This window comes from Malurus melanocephalus, unplaced genomic scaffold (genome assembly GCF_030028575.1).
Source record: "Malurus melanocephalus ecotype Western Australia unplaced genomic scaffold, MMel_1.1 scaffold_183, whole genome shotgun sequence".
NCBI classification, from domain to species: Eukaryota; Metazoa; Chordata; class Aves; order Passeriformes; family Maluridae; genus Malurus; species Malurus melanocephalus.
The window spans coordinates 132,447-143,786 of NW_026623415.1; the positions used below are offsets into that span (position 1 = coordinate 132,447).

The following is an 11,340-nucleotide window of genomic DNA, read 5'->3' on the forward strand; positions in this document are numbered from 1 at the left end:
ACACTTTAGGTGTAGCTACTGATACTGTGAGCTGACAGGATGCCAATGGTTTTTGAAGTACTTTGGTTCTTCATTTTGGTAGCTAAAGGCAACATCARTAACAAAATGTCTTCAGTGTGTTGGGTTTCTCCCCCCTCAATATGAATGAGGGAGGTTTGATTTTAAAGTAGGAAGAGCAAAGCCCAAGTCTAGTGTATTTTGGTGCTGGAATTGAGCTTTTTCATTTTTTCTTTCAAAGTAGCCTGGGAAAGCCTTTCTGTGTGGTATGTTTTTCCTAGAGGTAAAAGGGAACATAACTTAACCTTTCACAKAATAAAAATAAAATGCCTTCATCCTAGTYCYTGGGAATCTAGATGATTTGTGTGCTCTTATCTGTATTTGAGTGAGGTTGCCTCATTTGTTCTTCTTACAAATTTCACGAGCCTTTATTTTTATTTTTTTTAAGTTTTCCCATGCTTTTAATTTTGGTTTATCAATCCATCTTCAAGCAATATTCTTTTACCAGTTCTAAGCCTTCTCTAGACATTCAGCTTTGCTYGTGTTGTGGCAGGTTGATCYTGATRGGACACCAGCTGGRCAGGGAAGAGAAAATACAACAAAAGRYTCTTTGATCCACTGCTCTGGATCAGGATCAGAAAAGGGAGAGATCACTCAGCAATTGCCATCATGAGCAGAACAGACTTGASTTGAAGAAATTAAKTGAATTTATTATCAATCAAATCGGAGTCAGAAAGTGAGAAATAAAATCTTACTAAAAACCTCATCCCCCTTCCCTTTTTCCTGGGTTCAGCTTCACTCCCCTTTTTTTTTTTTCCTACCTCCTCCCCAGTGGCACAGGGGGATGGGGAATTAGGGATGTGATCAGTTCCTCCTATGTTGTTTCTGTCACTTCTCTCTCCAAAAGGTGAGGACTCCTCACACTCTTCTCTCCCACAGGCTGCCAAAACCTGCCCATACAAACCCCATCCAAATGCCTGGCTCTACTGTCTTTACTTACCTTGAGTTTCACTGCTTTTCTTCTTATTTCATCTAAGACTATTATATGTCATGTGGACACAAAAAATACCAGTCTGTTCATTTAAATATTCACTGTAGCCTGAGAAAATAATGTTTATTTTAGTTTTCTCAGCTGAAATCAAAGCACTGCTTCCTATCTTGTACCTTTCTTTTCACTGAGCAAGAATTACACCTTTTAAAACTAAAGTAAAAATGCATGTTAGGAAAATGAAAAAAAAAAAAAATCTTCATCTTGCAGTTGCATCAGTATCAGTCATCCAGGAATAGCAGTGAGCTAATTAAGCTCAGTGGAATTTTCCATCTGGCATCCTTTGTTAGGCTGTATAGATTTTCCTGCCCTAGTAGGGTAAGCTGCAGTAGGATATTAAAAGATGTAATAACTTTCGTGTTACTTGCAAGTGGATGTCTGTTTATGTCTGATGTAGCTCTCTCTGGCTCACTTCCTTCATGGCTTCTCTCAGTGAATTAAGGAGCTCCTTGTTCCCTTCAGAGCAGAGAAAGAAGGGACTTGTTTAACATTTTCTCTGATAAAGCCCTCAGCTGGGCTGTTTAAGGGGATCTTACTAATGTTGAGTGTCAGTAGKTGGATTGTTTTGCATAAAGAAGACCATGGCTTTTTCCTACTCTGTCCTACTTTCTGRTTGGGTGCTGACCAGTTTTGGAGGCTGACCAGCCTCCAGAGGGTGGCTTGCACCCTCAGTGCTGTCCCTACAACCCAAGAATAGGCATCCCTCTCTCCCAGTGACTCTGGAGACTGGGCTGCGTGGGTAAGCACACCTCTTACTGGGAAGCTGTGGTTGTTGAGCCCTGGGAGAAGTGGGGCTGTGACAGCTGTATACAGAAACTATCCTTGAAGGTACTTCTCTGACATACCCTCAAAATAAGAAAAGGCATTTGGTATTTTCTGGATTGCCTGGAATGTGCTGAAGGGTGCCCACAACATGGCTGGTTCTTGAACAACACTCTCACCTAAATCTGTGTGACTTTACACAGAGCCAGATCCAGTRGAGATKCAACAATCTCTTCCTTAATTCAAGRATGTTGTTAAGACMATAAYGAGAAGAATTTTATTGGCATACACCATTGATTTCCAAAATTCCTCAATGCAAATTCTTTCCTTGTCTGTTATTTAAAACAGCAGCTAAATTCTATAAAWGCTCACAAGATACGGATAGAATTTGCAGCTTTGCTGTAATTTTTTCCTTTAGGACTACATGAATAATTCAATGCTTAATAAAAAATATTTATATATGGATAGATTTTTATAGTGTCTGACTTTAATAAACAGAAGTGCTTASCAGTGAAAGTTTCATATTAAAAAGATGTTGCTGAAAATAGTTTATTAATCCAGTACTTTGTAAACAAGACAGGCTTGAAGCCCCCTCAGGTCTGTTCTTGAGACAGTTTCTCACCTGTGTTTTAATATAAGGTGTCCTGAAAAGGGAGGGCAGAGRGGTTCTGGGTTGGATTTTTATGACTGGAGGTTTAATAGACTTTACAGCAGCTGAGAAGGCCTGAAATTAAAGATAAAGGTCTTGTACCTTATTTTTAAAACAATATTGGCAAATCTGGAATCTGCCCGAGTCCTTGCGGTTAACAYCAGCTTTAAACTCCAGTTCTTTGTAGTTTTTCCAATCTTTTCTGCATTCAGGGAAAACTAGCGAAGTTTGAACCTTGCATTTGCCATAAATTTTAAAATGTTTATCTGATATTTATATTTGATGTTATATTTTATTAAAGTTCTTATCAGTATCTTTTATTCAATTATCTATTTTACATAAGTCATCAGTGATCGTGCAATAATGTATACTACCTTAGTAATCTATTAAATAATGTCTGTTCTCTCCTGTTAGTGAGCCTTTTGACAGCCAAAATAATAGAAATATGTAAATCAGCTGGACTTTCCTGTTTCTGATGGTGTCTTTCTTTTGGTTGTGTTTTGTTTCAGAGGAATTTTGGATTTTTCTCTTGTACTTCAAGAATACCCAAGTAGCTACTTCAGACAATGCACTTCATGTTTTAATCAACTAAACTGTTTTTTGCTTTGTTTCTTGTGTGATGCAGCAATACTATAAACTAAAATAACATGTGGAATTATACYAATAGAATTAGTATATATCCTTGCAGTTTTAGACTTTGGCTTTGCATCTTTTAAAAATCTTTGCTGTTTAGAACTTGCATGATCTTTTAACACACGATGCAGATAGTTGTGTTGGTCACTGTTTATATTTCTGTTTAAAAGTGTCTTTTCAAGGAAATATATTTTCTGGAAGGAATGTGGAATTAGGGATGTAAAGCAAAGTGGTTAATTTTAGAAATTGCATTTTGCAAGGATAGCTTACAGGCATGTAGCTGATCACCTGTATCTTCTGGCTGATGAACAACTCTGTAAAATTTCTGTTGTTTATCTGAATGCAGATGTTTATAAAATAAGTTTTCCCTACTGTCAGTACTACAAAAGTGACACAACAGCATAGGGGCAAACAGTACTTTTTGTTCTCCCTTCWAGTTCTCCAGCAGTATTTCATTTTGCAACTCCTTTGCCAGTGATGGCATATAAAGGAGGAAGAGCAGAGGTTGACTTTSAGACAGCAGCTTGAGCTTCTAGTGTAGGCACTTAAATTTCTTTAAAATTCTCTTGGACTTGTAAACCAAAGAAGATGGGATGTCACTGATGGAAAATAAACACAAAATTTCAAGATGTCATTTTAAGAGTTGTTTTTGTGACCATTACCATCCTTGAAAATTGTGTTAGAACAGTCAAAGTGCATGTATTCTGGTGCTGAAATTAAGGACTAGACTGTTATTCACCGGAGAGAGCACTTAAAGCACTTTACTCCAATTATATGTCTGCTACTCGATGCATGAGGCTGTTAGTGCCTCCTGAAGCAATTAYCTGTAAAAGTCTTGTAGTGGAGATCAGCTTCCACTGGGTGGTGGCCAAGGCTTGTTTGAGCAGGAGGAAGTCAGGAGGCAAACTTTCTTTAGTATGGCTTGTATTTCTTCTCTTTTGGGGAGCAGTCAGATCTGGTTATATTTGCTTTGCTCCTTTTCATGTCAGGGAATATGTTTGCCAACAATAAACAAGTACTTGATTGGTTTTTTGTTTTTGTTTTTTTTTTGCTTGTCTCCCTCTACTTCCATTGCTCTCCTTCCTCACCTGTTTTTCACCCTTTCTTTGTTGTTTGCTTATTTTATGCTATACTGCATAGAAGCCAACTAARTCACTACCTTTCTTTTAAAGGAAAAACAGAAAATCTATAGTTCCTGCTCTGTAAATTCTGATACAAGTTATTATAATGCTTGTCTTTGGGAGAAGGCAGTAACTAAATGGTGTAGAAACCTGCTCTGTTGAAGGAAGGAAGGAGAGAAGGATGAGATATCCATATCTCACAGGAATACTGGCAACCTGGGAAAAATCTGATTGCCCAGATTGCTTCAGAGGACTAAGGGATATTTTGATGATTGTGGAGGTCAGAACAAGTCAGCTGAACTAGACAGTTTTGTCTTAATTTCTAGTTTTAAAATGCTTTCAATTCTTGYATGTAAACATCACAGATTGTATAGAACAGTATTTGTTCCAAAAGTACTTATTGTGGAATTTAGCAGTTTCTCCATTTCTCAGACAGATATGTCCAGACAGTGAATTAACTCAGATTTTGGATCAACAACACAAACAGATACTCAGTTGAATTTCCTCAATTGAAAAACACCCAGATAAAATTTCTCCGTGTTCAAATCTGAGGAGTTTGAACAGTGTGTTTAGCTGAAGTAGTAAAGGAGATGATTGAGAGCTGTGTGTGGGGCTTTAGGCAGATTTGGAATGGAAAAATGGTAGATAAAAGAAATGTGGCTAGAAAGAATCAGTGCTTTTGCATGCTTGTCTGGCGAGCTGTTTATGTACCTCTTCAGGTAGAGATGTTTGTTGTGACTTGGTTGATTTTGTTTGCTTTTGCATTATGGTTTCTTCTCCTCAGCTTTTTGCTTTTATTATCTTTTTTCTTTCTTTCTTGCCAGCATGCAGCATTGTGGGCTTCTTGCTGTTATTGCTGTTAGTGGACTGCACAAAACATTCCTATACACAGTTGGCATGCTATTTGTGCATTTGGGGAGTGTCCTGTTGTAGTCATATGCATGGTGGTAATTTGGTTATCCTCTACTTGTTTAAATTTGTGAAATTTTTTKGAATTTCAAGAGCTTTTATTTATTTTTTAAGTACTTGTTTTCACTGGAATTGGCAACTCTGTGCATGTGGGTGTATGGATGTTTATGTATGATTTGTACGCTTAGAATTAAGTATCCACTTTGCAGTTTCAGAATAATTGCATTTAGAAGGTGGTTAGTTTGCAGGATGTCTTTTTGCTGCAGCGTCATAGATCCTTACCCAAATCCTTTCCTCCCAGTGCTTTTTATGGCAGGGAGTGATCAGTGCTGGAGCAGCTTTGAACCAGAACAAGGCCTGTGCTTTGTAGCCTTGATTATTGAGTTGGTCCCTCCAGCAATGTGGCCTTGCTCAGTTCCAGAAGCAGATGTGGGTGACTAAGCAACCAGTGCCACTTGTTTTTGTCCAAGGTCAAGTTAAACCAAGTTCTGTAGAAGCCCTGTGGCTAAAATTCAACCTGTGTTTCTTCTTTTCCCCACTGAGCCTCGTTCCAGACATTCTCATTGTTCTGTGTTTTGTTTTCACTGAAAGCATTAAGCTCTGGGGTTACCAGCCTATAAACATGGTATCATGCTGTTAAAATGCAAGGGTTTTTCTTCTAAATGAACTATTGTCTTGCAATGCTTTCCTTGTTATTCAGAACGTGAACTAATGTTGAGTTCAAACAATTTCACTTACAGACATGGCTAGATTTCTCACATAGTCATTTTACAGCTGTGATTCATGTTACAGGATACATCATCTCGACCATGCAGCCCACATATGCCTGGTTGTAGTGTGTTCCTTTACCTTGAAATGAGGAGGAGAGGTGACACAAAGCTGCCTCGGTAGAATTCAATAAAAATGTCTGCAGTATTCTCACTTGGGTTTATTAGTGCTTAATGGTAATTAGGAAACCCTAAGTGTGTGAAATTAAAAACCAAAAACCTCACACAAACCCCACCTTTGTTGTGCAACCAAGTATATTTAAAGGATCCCCTGTTGCTCTGTAGGCATTTCTTAGAGTAAAAGCTGTGAGAAATCAGTTCATACTTTTGATGACCGTGGGCAAGTGAAGGAAGCATTGCAGCTACCAGAGAAACTGGTCTTCAGGTTTTTATATATATGTAACTAGAATATTTTAGCTTCAAGTGTGGAAGAAAGAACACAATTTTTCTAAAGCATATCTTGCATACAAGGATGGAAATAAAGTAATTTAGAGATGTTGCAGAGCCATTTTCTTATGTTGTGCCRTAAGTACTTTGGATCTCCTGGAGGCTATAAATAGATTAGCAGTTTATTGAGACTAGTTCTGTATGATTTAGATGCCAAGTTTTTGGTAGGTATTTTGTACATACCAAAGTATTGTTTCCTAATTCAGTCTTCRTGCTATTTTCACATTTAAGTTTACTAAGACTGAAAGCACTGCAATCTATAGTTTCAATATGAAGAATATTTRTTATGTGCAAAATTCACTTTTATTTAGAAGACAAGATCTTCAGCTTTGCCTGACCCTGTATTTGAGGATGCAGACAGAATTAAGTGATAAAAATGCCTCTTGCCAAACTGAAGCAAGTTTAGAAAGTGAACTCCTGTTCATAAAGACTAAAGGACAGTTTTGGAGAGCCTGGTGCAGCAGTGTGTGTATTGCAGAGCTGTTAAATCACCTATTCACAGCATCAGTGCAGCTCATTCCTCTGTCCCCTCATCTGTTCTTCCAGTGGTGGAACACTCCCTTCCTGGGGAGTGCAGGTCTGAGAGCCCTGTTCCAGATTTTAGCCTGATTTGGGAATAGTGGGGACCCATATGGGAAGAGACCAAACATCAGATTTGTAATTCCAAGAGCTGCTCGTTGGAGCCTAATGCTGAGGCCCAGCCCCACCGTGTATGCTGTATGTGAACTCGGGTTTCTGAAGTTATTTCAGAAGCAAAGGGTAGGCTTCCATATGACCTCTGGCTCTTGTGAAGAAAAATAAAGAAAAGAGTAGTTTAATTGTTTGGCAAAACCAGGCTGTTTCCAATAAGTGGTTTTATTTAGTTGTGTTGTCGTGACACACAGCACCATTGTGTTCTTCTCTGCTGTCCTCCTGCTATGGCCTGGCTGGCTCAAACTCTGAGTTTTCATTTAGTTTATATAGCAACTGATCCATGCTGGTAGTTTGTTACGCTGTTATAATAAATAACAGTGACCTTGGCTGCTGGCTTTCCTCAGTGTATCTGTATCATGAGCCACTCATCAAAGACTGAGCTCCTGCTCCTGCCTGTGTAAATGAACATAGCTCACTTGTAACCMCAGCACTTGTCAGGGAGAGACATTTATGTGTATTCACTCCTGTGAACCCATATAGACAAACAAAAAGAATTTAAATTACAAATAGCTAGAAAGGGAGGTGCTGACTCTCTGATCTCTGATGGGAGGAGATTCTATAGTCCTTGCCTTAGGAGGAAGCAGGGATTAAACAAAACTATTTTACCAACAGCCATTTTATTTAATTTATTTTGCATAGCATTTAAGCAAGGGTAGCCATTTTTTTTTTCCTCCTTACAACAGAGCTTCTGCTTTATAAATAGGTACACAGTGAATAGGATTTGTTTGGTAATGCTGACTTTAAAACTTCTGTTTTTTTTAAATGCTGAACATCAAATGAATTAAATCTAGATTAATACATTTAATGAGAAGTRCATGACCTTTTCTTCTTATAATGGGAAAGTAATGGATTACGCAATTAAATAAGTTATATGAAAGTAGATATGATAAAAGACACTGGCTGCGACTATGAAGGGTGTTGACTGCTAAGGAGAAGGGTTGCAGTAGAACATTTGATGTGAATTGTTCTGTGAGCAGCATCAAGCCATGAAACACTTCTTTATTCTTTCTGTATGTCAGTGTGGGTTGCTCTGGGTCTCCACACAGCTGATGTCTGTCACTGGCTGTTGCAATGTGCTGAGCTCCAGTCTGGGAGAGCTTTTCATTTATATCTTTGTTCAGTAAATGATGTCCTTGTGTTGGGCAAARCCCAGCCATGGAACGCTCAGTTGAAACCGTGATGTAGCCAGTATTGGTGTCAGCTTTGCTTGTTCTGTATTGATAAAAAGCTGAACTGAAAAAAAAAAGATTCTGTGTAGAGCCTTTTTTACTGGAGGTTTTTAATACTGAGGATGAAATTTCTGGGCAGGGAGAGTTTTAGGGGGAATGAGGATTGTGGTTAATGAAGAGCTCTCCCCAAAAACTGAAGTGAGAGACAGTCCAGAGATGTCTGCTGGGAACTTCRTGCATGTGAGGGAGCAGCTGATAGTGTGGCTTGCCAGACATGAACATTAAAAGATGAATGAATGGGGAACAGTAGATTTTAATTTGCAGTTTTAAAGTGGATAAAGTAGTTTGCTTAATATGACAATGTGAGAATGCTTCCATACAGAGTAGGTGCTGTAAGCAACATGTCATCTAGGAAAATGATTTTTTTTTCAGAAGTGTCATGATGGAACCAAAGCTTGGTAAGATTGCATCAGCTGTAGGAAGGAATAACCGGTTGGGATGAGAGGCTACAGAMAATCTGTGTTCCATGTCAATGTACAGAAGAAACTTTGAGGTGTTCAGCAGAATGGTGACCCAGAGAGAGGCTCAGTTAATTTGTAGCTATTTTTGCTTGCATGACCAACAGATCAAAGAAGGCTTCTGCACAAAGGTRAACTTAYSTTATWYCTGTTCTTCTTTTAGGTAAAGAAGATGAATTTCCAAAGAAGCCATTGGGGCAGATTCCATCAGGACCTCAGCCTTCTGTGCTTAATTCCACTCCAGTGCTTAATGGACAGAACAGCACTGGTACACAAGCAGCAAGAAGGACAGAGAGACCACCATCCACAGAAGAAGAACCAGAAACTTCACCAAATGACCGAAAAAGAATTAATTCTGTGGARAAGAAACCTTCTTTAAAACAGCAGAAGATTCGACCAATAGAGACACAAAACAGTTTGCCTAAGAACGAGGTAGATACCAGAAAAAAGCCTCAGCCMATAGAGCAAGACAACTCGAGTCTATACAATAATGCAGCTGCTAATCAAAATTCTAATGCTACTTCCAATGCAAGAAGGGAATTTGTACCTAAGTGGAATAAACCATCTGATATCAAAATAATGGAAAAGACAATGAAACTCACKGCAGAAGTGAAAGGGAGGCCAGTAAACCATTCGGTTTTGGGCCCACCACCAAGTCCTGAAGRAATGCAGCCTTTGAATGTAAAGCAAAAGGTGAGGGTTTTGGATGCTGATGAAGGTAAGCGAGGGTCTAATGCATCTCAGTATGACAATGTTTCAGAGGATGAAACTGAGAACGAGAATCCTGTTGAAGAGATGCTTGAGAGAACTCATCCACAGAGTCCTAGGCACGTAGCATTTCCTAACAGTCCAAGAAAGCAAACAGAAAAAATACCAGCTCCWTTAAAAATACCCAATAATTACACCTTCACTTCACAACCCAGATCTCCAAAATATGCATCTCAGTCTGATGTTCCACCTCATGGACTGAATGTAAAACAGCCACTGCCAGGTTAYAGTAATCCCCCTATTTACTATGGGAATTCTCCAAAGCATGTTTCCAGTATAGGAAATGCAAGTTCTGCACCTCTGCATTACCATGGGAATCGAACCAGCCCCTCTGGAAGGCCCTACCCGCCTTTTATGTCAGTAGATTATTCCACAAATAAACTGCCCATGAATTCCTATCCTACCAKTCGCCAAAATCCCCTTTCACCAGCCCCTGGTCAGACAGAAGTCGCTCCTGTTGATGCTTACACCAGCAACTCGAGGTCCTCCCCGGGTGTCAGGTTCATAATCCCACCAGTGGATTATTTACCAGAGGAGAGAAAGTGGCCAGACACCACCTACATCTACAGACACGAACCCTACAGGCAGCCCTGGAGCCAAGACCTTAACAAAGGCCACTTGGATCATTTCCAGAAATACCAGCATTTTCAGTCAACACCTTTACAAGACCACAGTCTTCCTGCTGTTTCCATGGATAGTCCAGTAAGATTCAGGACTTCACCAGCCTTTGAAGAGAATGGTTCGCCACAGTATCAATATTCAAGCCCATCAGCTCAAGCCCAACAGTATCGGAACAGAACTGATGGATTGTCTRTGCATGAGTCTGTGCTTCTCTGAGAATCTGGCTGTGCTTAGTAAAATGGCAAGAACCAAAACCAGTTGAACAGTACTGTGTTAGTAGTAGTCCACCTCAGTTCTTCTCTGAAAAGTGGTTCATGTGAGTTTAAAAATAACTACACTGTTTCAGAGATATTTCAGACTTTGGTTTGAAGGCTGGTGGAGTTCTTGGACTTGCATGGAAGTGATCTAATGCACATAGACATAGCAATAAGCTCATATAYGCCATGTGGTTCATGCTGTCATCGCTCCTTACATTGAAATAACTTGTGTTACAATCCTTCTGCCTAAAACCTGTAACACACTTAAAAGTTTAATTTTGACTGACATTGTTAATGCACTGTACAGATGTGTGTGTGTGTGTGTGTGTGTGCACCTGTGTGAGTGTGCACTTACAGTACACAAATTCATATGGAAAAGAGCTAAAGAGTTTAAATGTAAATACATTTAACTTAGGGCAAAGCTCGTGAAGTACTTTTATTTCATATTAATTTTTCTTTGTAATTTATTTGAGAAGCCATTCATTTTGAATGGARATTTCTGTCATTTTTATACAGCTGCCTCAGCATCCCAGTATCTGTTCTGGGCAGGAGAGATGCTTTGGGATTATTAATTTAATCTTATGTGAGAGTTAATTTCCTCKCCTTTGACTACTGTTTGTCATTTTCCTCAGCAGGAAGGAGCAGGCAGGCAAAAGCAGAAAGCCAAAAATGTCTCTCTAATCTGGCTAAGAAATGGTGCTTAAAATTCAGGGCAGTGTTTAGGGTTTCTTTAGGTGCATGGAAGGTGTAGAATTTTTACCTTCTCACCCAAATCTACCTTCAGAATGTTGTTCTATATGCAAAATACTGGAGCACAGTGAGACTAATGCCAGATACAGAAATGGTGCTGCACCCTTCACTTTTTGCCATGCTGTGCTGTCAGACTAAAACTGGTTGCAGGGCCAAATCTCACAGGTATCAGAGAATTGCACAGCTCCTTGACACCTCTGTGAAGGGCACGCAGGAGTGAGCTTTGCTTCA

The 11,340-nt window shown here is 39.3% G+C and overlaps 1 protein-coding gene across 1 annotated transcript in view; it reads left to right on the forward strand.

Annotated features, from left to right (window-relative positions):
- The window catches only part of USP6NL (USP6 N-terminal like), a 62,906-nt gene extending 52,225 nt beyond the window's left edge, over positions 1-10,681 (forward strand). Inside the window, exon 14 of the mRNA XM_057373021.1 lies at positions 8,877-10,681. Within this exon, the coding sequence (XP_057229004.1) occupies positions 8,877-10,318 (1,442 nt within the window). The 3' untranslated portion in view covers positions 10,319-10,681. The remainder of the gene's footprint in view (positions 1-8,876) is intronic.
- The last annotated feature ends 659 nt before the right edge of the window (positions 10,682-11,340 follow it).